The sequence below is a fragment of the Athene noctua genome, chromosome 1, assembly GCF_965140245.1.
Source record: "Athene noctua chromosome 1, bAthNoc1.hap1.1, whole genome shotgun sequence".
NCBI classification, from domain to species: Eukaryota; Metazoa; Chordata; class Aves; order Strigiformes; family Strigidae; genus Athene; species Athene noctua.
In genome coordinates, this window is record NC_134037.1 from 1,256,471 (window position 1) to 1,277,271 (window position 20,801).

Consider the following 20,801-nt stretch of genomic DNA (forward strand, 5'->3'; position numbering starts at 1 on the left):
CTGCCCCCCTGGACAAAATCTGCATCAGACTAGTGGCATCCTGGAGCAGGCTGCTGTTCCCAGACCTGGGGCTCACCAGCCATGGCACACACCTTTCCCCGAAGCAGGACTGAAGTGGGGGCCTCTCCCAAGCCTTAGAGGCCCCTCCAGCCTGGGGGATATTGGGCCATGGGATCAGTGCCAATGCTGGAATGGCTCCGGACAGAAGCTGGCTGTCTTCATGGCCAAGCCGGGGTCCCCCCCAGCCACCTAAGGGCTGCCCCCTGACAGCCTCTGCCCCATGCCTGCCCCATCCCCACCTGGAAAGCAAACAGAGGCTGAGCCTCCCCAGCCTTGTGCTGAAGCAGTAACTAGCCTTGGGCTGCAGTCCCAGATGTAGAAAAAGAAGCCTGGACGCTGTTTTCCCTCTGGGCGGCTGTCCCCACCTTTCCTGCCTCCTTTCTGCATCTGCAGGGACCTGCTGGCCTGGGACTAAGCCTGCTGAGGGGAAGAGAGAGCAGAGTGTGCTGCGCTGAACCATGCAGTCTGGGTTGGGATGCCGGATTCAAGGGCATCCCCGAGCATGATGTGGTGTAAAATGTTCAGTCTTATTCCCTCTTCTGCCCCAGGGAGGCCCTTGGAGAAGATGTGGAGCCAAAAGTGCCTGAGGAGGAGGAGGAGGAGGAAGAGCAGAGGAAGAGCCACAAGCACATTGAGGAGTGCAGGCAGGTGTGGCGGTAGGAGGGGAAGATCCTCTTGGGTCCCTGATATTTGGCTTTACCCTTCTTTTAGCTTTGTACAGTGCTTAGTGTCACACAGCAGCATTTATGTGAGAAGCAGCAGGGACAGGAACTCCTCAGGACTGGGTGGTGGGGGATTTGGGGGCTGGATCCTAGGGGTAGGATTTCCCGTGGATTGTAAGGGCGTAGGAGTGACGCCAAGCATCCAAACCAAAACCCCGCCGTGCCTAACCGCATCTGCACGCACGGGGGAAGTGAGAGAGGGGGGTGCTCTGAGCGTGTTCCTCTTGGCGCTGATGGCCTGCGGGGCTTTCCAGGAGAGGGAGGCCCGCGGGTGCTCATCGATCCTGCCGTAGCAGGAAGACAGAGCTTAGGGCTCCACACAGGCACCTCAGCATGGGGACAGGAGCCAGACCCTGGGCAGGCAGGGTTCCTGCAGCATCCCTCCCTCCAGAACGCAGGTCTTTGGGTGTGAAATGTGTGCCGCTTCCTTCACAGAGGCTGGCCAAGCTGCTCTTTGATGGCACGCAGATGGTGACAAATACCCGGGTGGCCGCTGACTTGAGGGAAACACAGAGGAGGGCAGAGGAGGCAGAGCTGAAGCTGCAGAGGTAAGAGACTGCACCGCGGGTCGGCGCTGCTGGGAAGGATGTTGGTGCAGCTTTCTGAGGACATCCTAATGCTGGTCATCCAGAAACACTTGGCAGTTAGGGCTGTGCTGTTCAGAAGGAAAATCTAGGCACCTCCAGGTCCCACCTGCTGTCACGTCCTGCTCCGAAGAGGGAGACAAGTGATGTAGATTCATAAATCCCCAACGGAGCAGAGATTGGTGAGACAAGTCTCAAAGTGCAGACATAAACATTTCTTCATTTCCCACAGTGTGTTGACTGGATACACAATAACTGACTAAGTGAAGAACAAATTATGGCAAGGGATATGATACGCCTTGCGTCCCTTAATGATAACAAGGGGGAAAAGAGAAGAAGAGAGAGAGAGATGGGAAGAGAGGGAGAGAGATCACCAGTCCAGGTTCCTGCGCTGGTTCTGCCAAGGAGGGGTCAGGGATGCATCCACCTTCTTCACTTCACTTCTTCACTTGCTCATCACCGTTATCCTTGCCCCCCCCCCCCCATTTATACACGCTTTCCTCGGGTCCTTCCCCCAGATTGATCTACATATCACGTGTCATAGGTGTGGGGAGGGGCAAGGCGCTTCGTGGGGTGCTGTAATTAGCATGATCTCGTTAGTCTTTATTAGCATATTCAGGGATGTCAACTTTAATACACGTTTTGTGGATAATGAAGCAAAGATCGCTCACGGGACAGATGCCCCTTGAAACTGTCCCCGAAATCCGGGATAAAAATAACTTCTCGACTCCAATGTGATGCAGATAAGCAGACACTTCTTTACTGACGGCCGGACGTGTAGGGGAGCGCTCTCACCAACAACACGTGCCAGGCACCAGAATCACACACCTTATCTAGAACTTACTCATCCATATTCATTAAGTCTTCATACATAAGCATACAACTTCCAGGAAATCATTCACATATTCTCCTCCTATTTCCGATTCTGCGCAGTAGAGGTTAGAAATGTCTAGAAATGGCTCTGGGTGTAATGGGAGCAGGTGGTCCGTGAGCCGGGGGTCGCCATCTCCCCCTGCCGGAATTACCTTTTGCTTAAGGACACGGTTTTCTTGGCAGGTACCTGCCAGCTGTTACGGTCACTGCCCTCAGTTCCCGTTCATCCTGGACCTTGACAGCTACTTGCATTCTTCTAGTCCTGTACATGTATTATAAATCAGGTTACAAATCACCTCGTGTTTCGTTACCTGGGTTCTAACCGTTCCTACTAAACAGTTGTGACCAGTCCCTTCAGCCTTGGTACGGGGCTGTACAGGGGATTTTAGAGGAGCAGTCAGTTGCTAGATTCAAACTACAATAAATGTAAAATGATTTTTACTAAAATATCCCTTAATTCTATACTTATATTAAAATCAAACACAATTTAATTTCAGTTGATAATAAAATCAGTAACATTTCCCCCCTTTGAAGGTGTTGAAAATCATTTCAATACTTTCACACTTTTATTCATTTTCATCTTTGAGGCCAAAGTTTGTCTTGCCAGATGATGGTGGTGGCGCGCTGTAGCCTGGTGGCATAGTGGGTACTTCTCTCATCATTCTACGATATATTGCAGCCTATTAGTAAACTGTATGTTACCAACATAATCATCAACAGGACAATTCATAGCAAAAACAGAATTTTGATTAAGGATTTCAGCCAAGAGCTCAAATTCTATCCTAATCCACTAAAAATGTTTCCTAGCCGATCTTCTGACATATCTTCTTGAATGGTTTCTGTTTCTTTTCCGATTTTGCCTCACAGATCTAAATCCTGTTCTCCATCCTGTGTAACATTCGGGCTATGAATGCAGCAATGGTCCAATCTGTCTTTGCGATATCCACACACTCCATGCTCTTTCAACAGAAGCATGTCTAGTGCCATCCTGTTCTGAAGTGTCATTCTAGAAGTTACCTGTAATTGGATGTTTAATTCTTGAAATCCTTTTCTTGTAACATCGGCCAATTTTTCTCCTTGTCCTGTTAAGTGATAAAGCCATTCTCTATTCCTGTAGGACGCTGTTGGGTTCAAACAGACTCTAAAGCCCAGCCAATTTTTACTCCTGTTGTTGGTTCATTCCAAGCGTCATCATCCGTTTCAGACCTTTTGATTCGATGTAATTTTAAATTTTCCAGGGATCCCTTGAGTGGTGATTTCTTCCCAATCGGACACAGTGTTGGCAGGCCTAAAGTAATTTGTTTCACCTTACCATCTACCGGTAAGTGGGTTGTCCGGGTGCCATCACTTAATGCCCAAACTAAATGCCCTGGGCTCTGAATGGCAGATTTCTTACAACTAGAGGAGTATCCTCTTCTGGGTGTAAAGAGACTAGTCATGGTGAGGTTATTATGAACACCTCGACAATAACAGCCAAACTTTAAAGCAGCTGCCAAATGAGGAATTCTTTGAATTATTAAGTCTGCATTGCTGCAATCATACACCCTTTCACATTTCTACCATGGTACTACATGTCCCTTTCCTTGTCGGGTAGTGCCTTTGTCTACTGTCGGGGGAAGGATTGCAAACACGCCTTTAATCCAGGTACTGTCCCAAGTTTTTAATTTTAATCTACCCGTTTGAACTCTTTTCCTGGTTACTGGATTGTTTTTCAAACATACGTCACATTTTGCAGTTATTAATTTAGCCATGTCTATCATCTTGACAGATAAAACTTGTTTTTGTAAAGAAGTTACTAAAGCTTCTGCTCCCTAATGACATTCTTGAGGTTTGGTTTGCATTCTTTCTTTTATTAACAAAGGTGGAACTACTGCTCGTCTGTGAGGGGTTACTGTTTTGGAGGGAATTAATGCCATTTGAAATATTCGTTCTCTTGCTGTCCGGTCGGCCAAATTACTTCTAGCAATTTCTTTTGTGTTCCTAATTAGGTGTGCTTTACAGTGCATGATTGCTACCTGATTTGGTTTTTGTACTGCTTGTAATAATTGTCAAATGTAATTTTGATGCATAATATTTGATCCCTGAGAGGACAGTAATTTTTTTTTTTTTTCCACAAAGCTCCATGGACATGTACCACCCCAAGAGCATACTTTGAGTCTGTCCAGGTATTTACTTTCTTCGTTTCCCTTAGTTCTAAGGTTCGAATCAAAGCAATGAGTTCTGATCTCTAAGCTGATGTGGCACTCGTCAGTGCCTTTGCCTCTCTAACTGTGGTGTCTGTTGTTACCGCATGCCCAGCGTATCGAACTCCTTGCTCCATAAAGCTGCTGCCATCTGTGTACAGTTCCCAGTCTGGTTGCTCCAAGGGTACATCCTTCAGATCTTCTCGACTGGAATAAACATACTCGATAGCAGCCAAGCAGTCCTGCTCCAGTGGCTCTTCTTCCTGTGTGGAACTTAAAAACACTGCAGGATTTACCAGGTTAGTTGTTTTTAGACTCACACCATCTTGTTCAGCCAGTACTACCTGGTACTTCATCATTCAGCTCAGAGACAGCCAATGTCCCCCCTTCTGTTCTAAACCAGTTATCACCGTCTGTGGGACACAGACTGTTATTGTGCTTCCCAAAGTTAATTTCTGAGCTGCCTGTGTGAGCATCACTGTTGCAGCCACAGCTCGAAGGCAGTTTGGGCACCCTTTGCTCCCCGTGTCCAGTTGTTTAGAGAAGTATCCGACAGGTCGTTTCCAGCTTCCCGTCTTCTGAGTCAGCACACCCAGTGCCAGGCGTTGTCTTTCGTGAGCCAACAGCTCACAGCCTTTGGTGATGTCCAGAAGTCCTAAGGCAGGCGCAGGCATTAAAGCGGTTCAGTTCTGTGACAGCCCGTTGTTGCTGTGGGCCCCATGTCGAAGGAGAGTTCTTCGGGCCTCATGTAGCAGTTTAGCTGTCAGACCATAACTCATGATCCAGAGGCGGCACCACCCTGTCATTCCTAAGAATGCTCTGAGTTCATGAATATTTTCGGGCTCACATGGCTTCTCAGTGTTCTGTTCCTAATTGCCGCTGCCCTTCTGAAATCTCAAAGTCCAAATATATCACAGTCTGACAAGCTATTTGGGCGCTTTTTTTTTTTTTTTTCCCCCCTGGCTACCTTGTACCCATTCGGTGCCAGAAAATTAAAAAGATCTATTGTTACCTGTATGTAGGTAAATCTTTTTTTTTTCTGTAGCAATCAGTGTGTCATCCACATATTGTAAAAGCAAATGTCCAGGTGTTGGTTTGTCCTGTTTCCGTGTTTCAAGCTCTTTTGCCAGCTGATTTCCAAAAATTATCGGGCTATTTCTAAATCCTTGGGGTAGTCTTGTCCATGTCAGCTGCATCTTTGTCCTGTTTGTGGATTTTCCCACTCGAAAGCAAACAATTTTCTGTTTTCCTTCTCCAAGGCATACAAAAGAAAGCATCTTTTAAATCCAGCACTGTAAACCACTGATAAGTCTCCTTTAAAGCTGTTAACAGCGTGCAAGGATTTGCTGCTGCAGGATATATACCCTTAACTATGTGATTCACTGCTCTGAAGTCTTGCACTAACCTATATTCACCCGACGGTTTTCTGACTGGTAGAATGAGAGTTTTATCCTCAGATTCACACTCCCCCAAGAGTTTATATTTCAAAAATTATCCATCAGTTTCTTTCTTATATCTGGTACCGATTGTTCTATAAAAATCCAAGCCAATTATATCTGAGCTGCCTCAGTTTCTACTTTCAAATCAGTATTTATTCTTTCTGGCAGCTTCTTTTAGTCTTCCCAGAAACGCTGAGGGAGATTCATTCTTATCTTGTCTCACCTCATACAATTTAGACCAGTTCAGAAACCTAGGCATGGCGTGTTTAACTCCATGTAAAACCCATTTCTGATACCGACTCAGTCTTTCTCTGTGCTCCACATTATTTGGATCCCCACTGCGGATCCCCAGACAGAAAGTTCTGCTCTAATATTCCACCTGCTGTCCCACTCAATACAGTCACTTCTGCCTGTGCTTTGCCAGCCTCCAATACCATCTGTTTTTTTCTGTATCATCTAACACATTAGCTAAAATCACCTGTAAATCACTCCAGTCCGGGTTCTGTGTTCTGATGATAGTATCTGCCACTCTGCCTGTTCTCTCCGGATCCTCTCTGTACACTCCTGCTGCCTGCTTCCAAGCCATCGAATCCGTCACTGAAAAGGCACTTTCACATACACCGGCCCATCGTTGCCAGCTCCCTGCCGCAGGGGAGCTGTTGTTTGTACCTGCTGCCGAGTTCTTTCGAGATGCAGGGGTATGAATTACAACCTCAGACGGCCCTTCATCCACATCCTCTAGTCCGCTACTCTCAGGTTCCTCTACCTGTTCTCTATATTCTCGCCCCCGATGCCGTTCTCCCTGTGGAGGGGATATATCTAATTCTGGCCCTCCATCCTTTTCAGTAGAAGCAATTCTTTCCTTCAAACAATCTTTTCAAGTTCACATGTTGAACAACACTTTTTCACCTTTTTATCGTCAAAAGTTATAGCCATTACTAAATTATCCCTACTAATCAGCTTACATTCTTTCTGCCAATCCTTCCTTTGTCTTAAATAGGAAAAAAAAAAAATCAACATACGGCACTTCATTTCCCTTCTCTTCTACAAAACAGCATTAACTGCAGAATGGTATTATAATGCAGTGTCCCATTCACGAGCCATTTTCCCTGATCACCCAGAGTATACAGAGGCCACCAGCGATTACAATATTCAATCATCTGACTTTTCCTCAAATCATCATGTACCTCTCCCCAGTGTGCTAACAAACATCCTAACGGAGAAGTTTTCAGAACTTTGTCATTTGCAGCCAGATTACACATCCTTTTGCTTTTAAACAAACGAGTCAGCGTAGATGCCATGGTTCAGTGACTTTGTTAACACAATATACAATCGATCACTCGCTCAAGCCTATCGCTTCGTCCTTCTCCGGCTGCACCCCGCGCGGGATAACAGAACCGCGGATCCGAACCCCACACCCGCTTCGTGCTCAGTTGCACGTCTCACGCTCACAAACACGCTCACACCTTTCTACAGTTACTACGACAAACAAAGGTATATAACACAATACAACACAATTCTTAATTACCGTACAATATTCAATTGACGAAACAACCAGTACCACAACTGAGTGCATAAAAACTTTTAACTTCCAATTAAATGCACTCCTTCTGAGAACTCTACAGCGTATAGGGTCTCTTGTTTCCAAATCCAGCTGTCCAACCCTGCAATAGCTTTCGCTTGTGTCTTACGGGCAGAGGCCTCGGCTTCCAATACACGAGGATCCTCTAGCCCAACCCTGCGCAGCTTTCGCCGCGTCTGACAGGCAGGCTTGTACAGTGGGACTCTAACCCGCTCCTACTGGTGGGACTCTAACCCACTTATCCCAGTACAAAAGAGAAGTGTCTTACCAAAATCCAGGGGACGTCGCGAAGAGCCGCATGGATCGGGGATCGATGGGTGTCCCCGAGAAATCCTCGGTGCCGGCTGGAACCGATCAGGTCCCCGACTCCTCCGGTCTCTCAGCGAGGTCCCATCTGGGGTGCCAGAAACTGTCCCCGAAATCCGGGATGAAGATAACTTCTCGACTCCAGTGTGATGCAGATAAGCAGACACTTCTTTACTGACGGCCGGACGTGTAGGGGAGCGCTCTCACCAACAACACGTGCCAGGCGCCAGAATCACACACCTTATCTAGAACTTACTCATCCATATTCATTAAGTCTTCATACATAAGCATACAACTTCCAAGAAATTATTAACTATTTAACTAATTTATTTAATTTATTTAACCAATAATTTAATTTATTTAACTAATTTATTTAATTATTTTACTAAAATATCCCTTAATTCTATACTTATATTAAAATCAAACACAATTTAATTTCAGTTGATAATAAAATCAGTAACAAAACTTTACAGGATGCCCCAGCGCAGAACCGTCCTGTCTCCTCAGGGCTCCCTCCTCCAGCCGCATCCTGTGCTGTCCAGGCGAGTTTTCTCCCACGAGTCACACAAGAGATGAGCAAGTGCTGACCTCGAGCACCAAGCCTGCGTTATCCAGACTCCACAGTACCCACCCCGTGTCTGTAGTTTTGTTACTTGGGAGTGCTGGAGACATTTCTTGGAAAGGCTCGGAGGGCCCCTGCCCCCCCCATCCCTTGTCTTTACCAAGTTTACCCTCCGGCTGCTTCTCTCAGTCCTTGTTTCGGGGGTTACAAGTCGTCTCCGACACCTGCCCCCGTGGGATCTTCACAGAGCTCTGCAGGTCAAGGCTGGCAGCTTCCCCAGGTGCCACTGCAGTACTACACACTGTCTGCTTTCTGATCTCCTCCTGCCCGTGCTCATTTGAGAGATGAGATACTCAGGTTTTTGCAGTGAGAGTGGTCAGGTGCTAGGGCAGGGTGTTGTAGAGACCTTCCTCCCTGGAGATACTCAGCACACGCCCGGAGAAGGCCCTGTGTGACCTGCTCTGATGTTGCAGTTAATCCTGCTGTGAGCGGGAGCCAGCGATTTCCCCAAACCGTTCCAGCCTCGGTTGTTGTCTGATCCACTCCGTGTGCCTCCCTGGGGGAAACCTGTCCTGCTTCACTGGAGGAGTCCCCAAGGGACCGGCTCCTTCCTTCAGCCCTGTCCCCAGGACTCAGACCAGCTAGCAAACAGAGTCCTTGCTCCTGCTGCCTTTGGAGGGCGCTGCAGGAACAGTTTATGGGAGGCTGGCTGTAGCAAGACCGGTGTCCCTTGCTCTGATGGTTTTCCAGTGGGAATTTCATGAAGGAACCAGGTGCTGTGTGCCAGTTCCACATCCTGCACCCCGAGCTGGCAGCCAGTCCTGACCCCAGCACAGGCTCAGAGACCGACTCCAGGTGTCAGAATTTCAGAAAAGAGGCAAAGACCCGACGTGTGCGGTCCCCCTGTTCCTGCAGTGGGTGCCCCGCAGCCCCCGGGCTCTGGAGGGGGCAGGAGGCAGGAGCAGGGTGCAGGCAGGCACAGTCCCTGCCTGCTCTGGCAGGAGCAGCTCTGGGCCGAGCAAACGTCCCCGTCGCGGTGCCTACGGACGCGGGGCCGGACAGAGGTGACCAAGCCCGGGGGAGCGCGGAGCCAGCATCAGGGGCAGACCCGGCAGAGGCGGGGGGTCAGCAAGGGACCCAAAGGGGAGGTTTGGCAAAGGGACGGGGGAGGGCGCTCATCAAGGGCTGGGTGGAAGAACCACGGCACCAGGGATGGAGGAAAGATATTTTAAGATATTTTATTTTTCAGGTGAATTCATTGCAGGGACTTCCCCAGCCCTACACCCCCAACTGCTCTCTCCAGGCTGCCCGCTGCAGTCAGGGATAGTTTTGCCTCAGGGGCTTGCGGGAGCACCTGCAGCAGCACTGCCGGTCCCGTTTCCACCAGGCGCTGACACGCCTGCAGAGCTGGGCACGGGACTCCCGCAGGGCACGGCCCCCCTTGCACAGCCCCCGGGCCGTCCAGGCACGCATCCTGCCCGTGGGCACCCGCTGCTGGGGACTGGGCTCCGCTGGGCTGCTCCCGCCCGGCGCCGCCCAGATGGTGCTGCCCATGGTCACGGGGGTGCTGCTGCCCGACATCATGGAGCTGCTCCAGCCCATTTCCAAGGATCCCGTGTTTGGAATCCTCTCGGTGTCCGTGTCTGGCGCAGGAAGCTGCACTCCATTGGCCTCAAGCCACATTGTGGTAAAGAGCGTCCACACGCGCTCCTGGTGACTGTCAGGGTCTGGCTCCACATCCCTGGGTCTGTGTGCCACTTCGCCCTCATCCCCAGAGACCTGCCCTTGACTGGTCCCAGCTGACCTCTCCAGTGGGGGGTCCTGGCCCAGGGCTGGTCCCAGATTCTCCACCAGCGCCTGATCATCCTTGGGGGTCTGGGCCGGTCCTGAGCGCTCTTGTGCCGCCAGATCTGCCGTGGCACCGGGGCAGGGCTCCGGGAAGGAGCAGACGGTGTCCGCAGAACTGGAGCTGCTCATCGGGAGGGAGCTCAGCGATGGTGACCACAGTAGCGGGCACAGGCGCTCTGTGCTCAGCAACGTCGCGCTGGCACTGCAGGGGAGGAGAGAGGGAGGTGAACCTGCTGCACCGCGGCCCCTCCGGCGGGACGGGCAGGGCTGCCCGGCGCGGGCAGGGCACGGGCTGAGGGTCTGGGGCAGGATCTGGGGCCTCCCCCAGCACTCACCATTTCTGCAGGGTCGGTTGTTTGCTCTTCTCCATCTCGGCGTCAGCTGTCCCATGCTTTGCCTTCTGCTTTGAACTCTGCAGGACACCAAGAGCTGGGTGAGACGGGAGCAGCTCCCAGGCCACATCACCCCCACAGCCCCTCACCCCACCCACCCCATCCCACTCCCCACCACAGCGCGGTGCAGCCGTCACATACCCACAGCCACTGGGCAAACAACATGGTGCCGAGCACGAAGTACACCTCAGTGAACATCACTACGCACAGAATCTCGGCCAGGGTGAGCTCGCTGCCACACGCCATGGCTGCTGGCCCAGTGCTGCTGCGGCCTTTTATATTGGGGCAGGTGGGCAGAGCCCCTTTGTGACCTCACAAGGTGGCTGGAACCTCCCCCCTTTGTGACATCACATGCCGGGCAGATCCCCCTTTGTGACACCCAGCAGCCACTCCTGCCACCTCCTTGCCCCTGCGAGGAGGTGCTGGGGTGTCCCCTCAAAATCCCAGAACCATCTGGGTTGGAAAATCCCTTGCAGCTCCCCCAGCCCAAGCATGACCCTCCCCCTGACCGTTCCCAACTCCCCCAGATCCCTCAGCGCTGGCTCAGCCCGACTCTTCAACCCCTCCAGGGATCCCGGGGACTCCCCCCTGCCCTGGGCAGCCCATTCCAACGCCCAACAGCCCCTTCTGCACAGAAATCCTTCCTCAGAGCCAGCCTGACCCTGCCCTGGGCAGCTTGAGGCCATTCCCTCGGGGCCTGGCGCTGGGGCCTTGGCTCCAGAGACTCATCCCCCCTCTCTGCCCCCTCCTGGCAGGGAGTTGCAGAGGGCCAGGAGGTCTCCCCTCAGCCTCCTCTGCTCCAGACTGAACCCCCCCAGTTCCCCCAGCCGCTCCCCAGCAGACCTGTGCTCCAGACCCTGCCCCAGCTCCGTTGCCCTTCTCTGGCCACGCTCGAGTCATTCAATGGCCTTTTTGGGGTGAGGGGCCCAGAACTGAACCCAGGAATCGAGGGGCGGCCTCCCCAGTGCCGAGCCCAGGGCTCAGATCCCTTCCCTGGCCCTGCTGGCCACGCCAGTGCTGACACAAGCCAGGATGCCGTTGCCCTCCTTGGCCCCCTGTCACTGATTTGACACCAATCAGAATTATTACAATTAATAATGTTTGATTCCAGTATGAATACAGAAATATTTTAGTAGGGTTACATGTTTACATCTTGCATTTTGCACATCTAACCAGAAACCAATGCTACTGTGAATTCCTCTGTATAGCCCTGTACCAAGGCCAGAGAATTGGTCAGTAATCATTTACTAGGTACACCTAGATACTGCTTAGGGAATTAGATTTAGAATTGAAAATAATTCTGTTTGAAGTTGTTGGAGATGTCTAGACACAGAAGTAATTTATTACCTAGAATACATTGGATAATGCCTCAGAAGTACCACAACCTGAGAGTAATGAGAACTGGGGAGAATGAACTGTCACAGTTTACAGATCTCTGCCAAGGAACAGTGAAACTGGGTAATGGGTAATTCCGGCAGGGGGAGATCGCGACCACCGACTCATGGGCCACCGACCCAAATCACACCCCAGACTCATTTCTAGACATTTCTAAGCTTCAGTGCGCAGAATCGGAAGTAGGAGGGAAGTATGATGATGATTTCCAGGAGTTCTTGTGTTTAGGTATGAATACTTAATGAATATGTATGAATGAATAATATAGAAACTGTATAATTCTTGTGACTGGTGTGCGTTGTTGGTGAGAGCACGCACCCGCGCACCCGGCCGTCAATAAACAAGTGTCTGCTTATCTGCATCACATTGGAGTCGGTAAGTTATTTTTATCCCGGATTTCGTGGACACCCCTGGGCACACTCTGGCTCATTCTCAGCCCCCCCAGCCCCTCTCTGACCGGCAGCTCTCCAGCCACTCCTCCCCAGGCCTGTAGCCCTGCCGGGGGTTGTTGTGGCCCAAGGGCAGCCCCCGGCATTTGCCCTCAGTGAAACTCCCCCAGTGGGGCTCAGCCCCTCGCTCAGCCTGTCCAGGTCTCTCTGCAGCCTCCCTACCCTCGAGCAGACCAACACTCCCCCCCAACTGGGTGTCATCTGCAAACTGACTGCGGGGGCACTCGATCCCCTCGTCCAGATCCTCAGTAAAGACGTTAAACAGGAGCGGCCCCAAAACCCAGCCCTAGGGTCACTCTTCGTGACCGGCCGCCAACGGGATTTAACTCTGTTCCCCACAGCTCCTTGGGCCCGGCCGTCCAGACAGTGTTTCACCCACTGAAGCTGTGCCCATCCAAGCCGTGAGCAGCCAGTTTCGCCAGGAGAATGCTGTGGGAAACGCTGTCTAAGGCCTTCCTGAAGTCAAGGTAACAACATCCACAGCCTGTCCCTCACCCAATCAGCAGTTCGCCCTGTTGCAGAAGGAGATCAGGTTTGCCAGGCAGGACCTGCCTTTCATAACCCCGTGCTGACTGGGCCTGACCCCCTGGCTGTCCATTGTATGACTTTTCACAGCCCCGGATGACCTGCTCCATGACCTTCCCTGGCACCGAGGGCAGACTGACAGGTCTGTAGTTTCCTGGATCCTCCTTTCTGCCTCTCTTGCAGATGGGCGTCGCATTTGCCACCCGCCAGTCCAGTGGGAGCTCCCCAGTCAGCCCTGAGTCCAGGTAAATCCTGGGCAGCGGCTTGGCGAGCACATCTGCCAGCTCCCGCAGCACCCTTGGGTGTCACCCCTCCGCTCCCACAGCCGTGTGTGCATCCAGGCGGTGCAGCAGGTCTCTGACCACCTCCTCTGCAACTGGGCTGCCCCCAGTCTGCTCCCCCTCCCCATCTCCCAGCTCCTGAGGCTGGGTGTCCAGGGAACGGCCAGTTCCACTGCTACAGACTGAGCAAAGTAGGCCTTGAGCACCTCAGCCTTTTCCTCATCCTTTGTGACTCTCTTTCCCTCTGCATCCAATAAAGGAGGGAGATTTTCCCTAATCCTCCTTTCGTATTTAATGAATGTACAGAAATATTTTTTGCTGTGTTTAACGGCTATAGTCAGGTTGAGCTCTAGTTGCGCTTTGGCTCTCCTAATGTTCTGCCTGCAGAGCTTCACTACATCTTTAAAGTCTTCATGAGAGATCACTGTCACCTCTGTCCGGCCCCGCGTGCGTAGGCACCGCGACGGGGACGTTTGCTCGGCCCAGAGCTGCTCCTGCCAGAGCAGGCAGGGACTGTGCCTGCCTGCACCCTGCTCCTGCCTCCTGCCCCCTCCAGAGCCCGGGGGCTGCGGGGCACCCACTGCAGGAACAGGGGGACCGCACACGTCGGGTCTTTGCCTCTTTTCACCTGGAACAAGCTTCTCACTCTCAAGCAGATATGCTTCATTAGCAGCGCTGGGGTCGCCCTGGGGATTCTCCACCCGAGGATTAGTCAGGGACGTCGGTTTACTCACACACAGATCAGATATTCATTACATTTCCTACAGGAAAGTTTGCCACAGGGACAGAGAGGCCCTCGAGGAGGAGCTCACTTCACTGTCCCTGAGAGAAGCCGGGAGCTGTCACTGTCACCATCAGGTGTCTCCCAGCTGAGCCTGTGTGAGGAGGAGGAGGGAGAAGCCTGAGCCCAGCACTCCCGAGCGGCCTGAGACTCTCCTTCCTGCCCCGAAGGAGGCGTCAGGCTGTGTCAGTGCCACGGGGGCCCTGGGTCACCCCGGCGGGGTGTCTGTGCGGCTGCAGGGACACCTGCGGGGCAGGCTGGGCAGGAGCTCGGCCCAGCTCACCACACAGGCTCTGCAGGAGGGAAATTCCGCAGCTTTTGGCCCATTTCAGCCAGGGCAGCGGCAGAGCTCGGCGGCGGCGGCCGTGAGGGGAAGGCGCGAGCGCGGGGCTCGGGCCGGGCTGCGGGGGAGCGACGGCCGCGGGGCCCCGTGTCCTCTGCGCCGCCGGGCCGGGCCGCGCCGCCTCCTTTGCCCCCCGCTGCCGGTGCCACTCGTGGCTCCGGGACCAGAGCCAAGGGCTGGAGGCCGGCGCCGGTCCCGAGACTGCGCGTCCCTCGGCGGGGCGGTCAGAGCCGCCCCCGTGGCCACTGCCCTTCTAGAAGGGGCTGAAGGGCCCCTGACACGGACTGGAGAGAGAAAAGGAGCAGCAGAGGAGAGCGCCGGCCCACCCCGGCCCAGCCCCTCATCGCCGCTGATGCCGATGGCCTTCCCCCAGGGCACGTGGTTTCACTTTGGTTGCTCACTCTTATTAGCCTTCTTTAATTTTAACCGGCAATAAATGCCGATAATCTTCCTCAAGGTGACTCTGTTTTGCCTGTGATGGTCCTTAGGGAGTTCTCCCGGAACCCTGCCAGCCCAGAGCGGTTTGAGTCAGCAGGAACTTTTGGAGACCACAGGGGCTTTCCTGGGGCGGCCACGCCCTGAGGGCTTCAGAATCTCCAGCGCAGCCCTGGGTCACCATGGCAACCACTGTGTGCCAGCGTGATGTCATCATTGCATCACAATGTGGCCCCTGTTTCAGCGGGTGGCAGGGAGGCTCAGCTGTCACTTCGACTGCGTGGGAGCCAGCGAGCAGGAGAGCAGATGGACCAGGAGATGGACAACGTCTCAAAGAGGGAGGGAAGGGGCAACAAGCCGGTAGTAGCGGGGTGCTTCGGCCTCACCCCAACCTCTCCTCCCCTCGGGGCCTCTCGCCGGCTTTCTCGGCCTCCCCAGCTGACCCCTTTCACGCCCCCTTATCACGCAGAACTTCTGGAGGAGATGCTGCCACGCTCTGCGCCGGATGGAGGAGTGGAAGCTGACTGTCCTCATCTTCATCTCGAGCCTCTTCTTGTGGGGCCTCTTCATGGTGGTGCTGCCCTGTGCCTCCAATCTGTTATCTGTCCTCACCATGGGCCTCCTCGCAGCCTGCTGGCCCAGGAGCAAGGCCAAGGTAGGTGTTGGTCATGGCACCCCCCGACACCCCCTGGGCAGGGCTTAGCCCCGGGCAGAGCCCGTCCCCGGGGTGCTCGGGAAGGCCCCGTAAGCGGGGCACGAGCAGTGACCGGTGGCCGTTGCCCACCCAGCACGGCCCCTGCTCGGGAGCCACCGAGCCCGCTCTGCTCAGGCCCCAGCCCAGGCTTGGGGCCGGGGCCAGTCCTGCCCCCGGAGCTCCAGCTGCCCCTTCCCGGGGTCCTCGTGCGCGGGGCAGGGCTCCTCCTGGCCCAGGGGAGACCCCCTGCACTAACGCGGGGCTTGTGTTCTAGGGACAGGGGAGCTCTGCAGAGGAGAAGAGCTGTCCGAGAGACGGGAGGAAGGACCCGATAGGTGAGCAACCCCGGCCCAGAGCTGCGCCGGGCTCCACGGCGGCTCCCGGCTGAGGGACGCCATTGCGGCAGAGCCCCCGCGCCGGCTGCCCTCGCTCACTGTCCCTCTGCTTTCTCCCTCCCTCCGCCAGGAGCCCCCTCCGTCCCCTGGGAAGCCGTGGAAGGGGCCACCGAGAGCCAGACGGCAGGGTAAGTCCTCCAGGAGCCCCACGCGGGGGTCCCTCTGCCCTGTGTAGCTGCGCCCTTGCCCTGGGGAGGCTGCGGGGGGGCGAGAGCAGGATCTGGCCCCAAACCCCCGAGGAAGCCGAGGGCGGGAAGGCGTTGGGGGCCGAGGGAAGCGGGGGCTGGCTTGGGGAGGGCCAGGGCATCCCTGGGGGGGTGGCAGCTTCCCAGCACCAGGCCCCTCCCACAGAGCCCACCGGTGGCCCCAGCACCCCTCTCTGTCCTCAGCCCCTGGCCTGGCCCTTCTCTCCCGGGGCTGGAAGGTGCCCGGCCCCTCGCTGTGCCCCTCGTGCTGCTGGGCTGGCCTTGCCCCGTGTCCCCACGACCCCCCCATCACCCGGAGCACCCCAGAGCCGGCAGGGCCGGCAGGATCACCCAGGCGGTCGGGAGAAGACAGGGAGAGGGTGCTGGGTCCGGGCTGCCCCACAGCAGCCCCACACTCCAGCCGGGATCTCCCCCCACAGCCGGAGGAAGCGCCACGAAGGAGAAGGGTGGGAAAGCGGCGTCGGCGGGGACGCGGCTTCTGCGAGGGAGCTCCCCCACGGGACGGGAGACGTGGGTCGAGATGGGAACGTCGGTGCTGCCACCAGCTCGGAGCTCCTCAGGAGCCAGCCCTCCTCCTCCCACAGCAGCGACCTGGAGGAGCTGGCCACGTCCCTCATGGAGTCCCTGGGCGGGACCCGAGTCTGCTGCGACCTCCTGGGAAAACTGAAGGAGGCTCGGGATCGCGGCGCTCCAAGCGCTTCCCAAGACATCCGCAAGGAATACGCCACCTGCCTGGAGTGCCGGCGGTGCCTCACCGGCAGCTGCCCGCACCGCAGCGAGCCCCTGCCAGAGCGGGACCTGCCCACGCTGGCCGCCATCCTCCACAGCGTGGACCTGCTGGTGCACCGGGAGGAGCTCCAGCTGGAGCTGGGCATGGGCTTTGAGCTGGTCCTGGCTGGGGAAACCGTCTACGTCTGGCAGAGAACCCATCGGTTCCCCGAAATCCCCCCGGAGCGATGCTGCAAGAAGTGCAGCGCGCCTCTGCCCAGGAGCCTTTGGGCCAGCGAGAGCTCTCAGGCGCCGTCCCCCGTCCTCAGCGCCCCGGGAGCAGCACAGGGGCAGATGAGAGCGGCCGGGCAGGACGCGGGGGCTCCTCCTGCGAGGGATAGGGAGGCCAAAGGCAGCGCGGAGCTGCAGCCGGCTGCACGGGGCGAGTCGCCCCCCCCCACAGTCCCTGTCTGCACCCTGGCCGACATGGCACAAACACCCTCCTCTGCGGCCCCGGCCCGGGTGAGCAGCGCTGTGGGGTTGGCCCAGCCCTCGGAGAGGCACGAGGGCCTGGGGCAGCGGCTCAGCCGAAAGCTGAAGCGCCTCTGCCACGTCTGCGCCACACTGAGGGACGAACTGGAGTCTTGCTTCGACTGCGAGTGCTTCTTGAAGTGGATGGAAGGAAGTTCGGCACCCAGCGGCACCGCCCGTGGGGACAAGGCACTGCCCGGCGACCACCAGTTTCAGGCCAAAGCCCTCCCGGCCAACACGGTGGCAGAGGCGCAAGGAGCCCCGCGCCAGAAAAGGTGGGACTGGGGGGGAGCGTGGGCAGGGGGAGCCCAGCACGGGAGGACGGGGACGGGTCTGGGCTGTCTGGTGCAGCTGTCACAGCTGCGGTGCTGGGGACGTTTCTGTGGGACGGGATGGCAGCGGGGTCTGGGGGCGCCGGGCTGACGGTGAGGGGTGCGACGGCCCCGCGCTGAGTTTTGGTGTGAGGTTACACAGGGGCTGCGCCCGCCTGCCCCAATATAAAAGGCCGCGGCCGCACTGGGCCAGCAGCCCCGGCCTGTGGCAACGGGCTCACCCCGGCCGAGATGCTCTGGCTACTGATGCTCACGGAGATGAGCTTCCTGCTCGGCGCCGTGTTGGCGGCCCAACGGCTGTGGGTATGTGACGGCTGCACCGCGCTGTGCCGGGCAGTGGGATGGGGTGGGGAGCTGTGTGGGGTGGTCTAGGGCAGTGTGGGGTGGTGTGGAGGCCTGGGAGGTGCTCCCGTCTCACACAGCTCTTGGCGTCCTGCAGAGAAAGAGGGAGGCCGTCAAAAGAGGGAGGAGAGAGAAAGCTGAGCTGGAGAAGCTGAGCACTGAGTGGCCCTGGCCTGAAGCAGCCTGCAAATGCCATGGCATGGCACCGCGTGGCACAGCACGGCCCAACTGCACAGCATGGCCTGGCACGGCGCGGCACGGCACAGCAGGGCGTGGCACGGCATCGCAGCGCGGCACAGCATGGCACGGCAAGGCATGGCACAGCACGGCAGAGCACGACCTGCCACGGAATGTCATGGGGTGCTACAACACACCGTGGCATGGAATGGCACGGCACGGCACGCAGTGCCCGTGCAGAAATTTAGTTTTTTCGGCCCGGCCCCGAGCACCCTGCAAAGAGCCGACACCTCACGGCAGGCCTGAGCTCACTCCCTCACCGTCCTCGGACGCTTTACCACTGAAGCACAGAGGAAGGAAGGAGCCTGCACCAACCCCGGAGACATGGTGAGTGCTGGCAGAGACCCCAGATCCTGCCCCAGACCCTCAGCCCGTGCCCTGCCCGCGCCGGGCAGCCCTGCCCGTCCCGCCGGAGGGGCCGCGGTGCAGCAGGTTCACCTCCCTCCCCTGCAGTGCCAGCGTGAAGGAACCGAGCGCCTGTGCCCGCTACCCCGGACATCGTCCCCGAGCTCCCTCTCAGCGAGCAGCCCTGCCCCGGTGCCATGGCGGAGCTGGCGGCGCAGAAGTGCCGGGGACCCGCCCAGTCCCCCAAGGATGACAACAACGCTGGTTCCAGAGGAGCAACGGGCACCCCGGAGACAGCAGTTGGGGGTGTAGGACGGGAACCTCCCTGGGGCGACCCCACCTGAACAATAAAAAAATTATCTTTTCTCCATCCCTGGTGCCGTGGTCCTTCCACCCAGCCCTTGATGCGCGCCTTCCCCCGTCCCTTTGCCAAACCTCCCCTGTGGGTCCCTTGCTGACCCCCCGCCTCTGCCGGGTCTCCCCCAGGTCCTGGCTCCGAGCTCCCCCGGGCTTGGTCACCTCTGTCCGGCCCCGTGTCCGTAGGCACCGCGACGGGGACGTTTGCTCGGCCCAGAGCTGCTCCTGCCAGAGCAGGCAGGGACTGTGCCTGCCTGCACCCTGCTCCTGCCTCCTGCCCCCTCCAGAGCCCGGGGGCTGCGGGGCACCCACTGCAGGAACAGGGGGACCGCACACGTCGGGTCTTTGCCTCTTTTCACCTGGAACACATTCGCTCAACAGTAAAGGTCTTTACTGTCAGGCAGGAATTCTTCCTGGCAGCGCCGGGCGCACTCGCTGTTACCGTCAGTTTGGCCTCACAAGAACCGCCGAAGGCTCAGCTGGAAGCTGTAGAAGGCAGGCAGGCTGTGCTGCAGCGCTGGGTGCTGGGGGGATCGTTCCACCCAAGGGCCGTGCCGAAAGACAAGGGCACGCTTCTCCTGTCACAGCAAAGCAGCGAATATTCCTGTCATTTCCGACACGTACGCACCGATTCCCAGAGGACCGACTGCCCGTGCCAGTGCGTTGTTTGGGGGAGAGTCCCTGCGGGGCTTCCCCAGGTGTCTGCTGGTTTCTCTGCCCTCCCCGGGATGGACCCGTCAGAGCTGCAAACATGAGGTCCTTGGGCACAATCCTGTGCGAGGCCCCTCACAGCTCTGAGCCCCAACTGCGGGCAGGCAGGAGGCAGCAGCTCCCCCCTTTTCCTGAGACTTTGCACTCACAAATCCCAGCTCTCAGGACTCCAAACCCAAACCACCTTTTGGCAGAAAAAGAGCCGCCGTGGCTGTGGCAGAAGAGTCAGAGGTCCCTCGGCCGGAGCTGATCCGGCCGTTCCCTGAGCCAGCGCTAATCAGCACGTGCAAGTATGGAAGCGCAGAGGGACCGGCGGGGAACTGCCCGCCGCTCGCTACCGCCCCCCATATTTGGACGGGACACAGGGACGGACCCGTGAAGGTTCCTACGTGGATCTCGGGTGTTGCCCGCAGGCAGAAAGCGCCACGTCCCAACTCGCCGCGGCCTGGCCTCAGCTACGGGCTGTCTCAGCTACGTTGGCCCCGTGGACCCGAGCGGTTTGGCTCTGAGCCTCCAAGCGTGCCGTGCCGCGCCGGGCCGACACCGGGGTCCCTGATTCCCAGGGGGACACCCCAGCGCCTCCTGAGCCCCTCGCAGGGGGGAGAACGTGGCGCAGGGATGGCTGCCGGGTGTCACAAAGGGGATCCCAGCCGCCCTGTGACGTCACAAAGGGGCTCCGCCCGCCCGCCCCAGTATAAAAGGCTGTGACCGCACTGGGCCAGCAGCCATTGTATCTGGCAACAGGCTCATCCTGGCCGAGATGTTCTGGCTACTGATGTTCCCCCAGATGTACTTCCTGCTCGGCGCCATGTTGATTGCCCAGTGGCTCTGGGTATGTGACGGCTGCACCGCGCTGTGCCGGGGAGTGGGATGGGGTGGGGTGGAGTGAGGGGCTGTGGGGGTGATGTGCCCGGGGAGCTGCTCCTGTCTCACGCAGCTCTTGGTGTCCTGCAGAGATTAATGGAGATGGGAGAAGAGCTGGAGAAAACCAAACCGACCCTGCAGAAATGGTGAGTGCTGGGGGAGGCCCCAGATCCTGCCCCAGACCCTCAGCCCGTGCCCTGCCCGCGCTGGGCAGCCCTGCCCGTCCCGCCGGAGGGGCCGCGGTGCAGCAGGTTCACCTCCCTCTCTCCTCCCCTGCAGTGCCAGCGCGACGTTGCAGGACGCCCCACTGGAGAGGTCAGCA

At 56.8% G+C, this 20,801-nt stretch overlaps 1 protein-coding gene across 1 annotated transcript; it reads left to right on the plus strand.

The window, feature by feature from the left end:
- The first annotated feature begins 611 nt into the window (after positions 1 to 611).
- On the plus strand, positions 612 to 18,917 carry LOC141973083 (uncharacterized). The gene is made up of 10 exons (XM_074931202.1): positions 612 to 708; positions 1,218 to 1,330; positions 12,734 to 14,700; positions 14,815 to 15,117; positions 15,227 to 15,412; positions 15,726 to 15,786; positions 15,917 to 15,974; positions 16,472 to 17,566; positions 18,063 to 18,529; positions 18,656 to 18,917. The coding sequence occupies exons 4-9, from the start codon at positions 14,965 to 14,967 to the stop codon at positions 18,118 to 18,120; spliced, it is 1,611 nt and encodes a 536-aa protein (XP_074787303.1). The 5' UTR covers positions 612 to 708; positions 1,218 to 1,330; positions 12,734 to 14,700; positions 14,815 to 14,964; the 3' UTR covers positions 18,121 to 18,529; positions 18,656 to 18,917.
- Positions 18,918 to 20,801: the final 1,884 nt, after the last annotated feature.

Excerpts from the sequence above, each read along its gene's own strand:
- LOC141973083 (XM_074931202.1), top strand. The coding sequence starts at position 14,965 with ATGTCATCATTGCATCACAATGTGGCCCCTGTTTCAGCGGGTGGCAGG. Across the intron at positions 15,975-16,471 it reads ACCGAGAGCCAGACGGCAGG|CCGGAGGAAGCGCCACGAAG; the intron begins GTAAGTCCTCCA and ends CTCCCCCCACAG. Across the intron at positions 17,567-18,062 it reads GGAGCCCCGCGCCAGAAAAG|AGAAAGAGGGAGGCCGTCAA; the intron begins GTGGGACTGGGG and ends GGCGTCCTGCAG.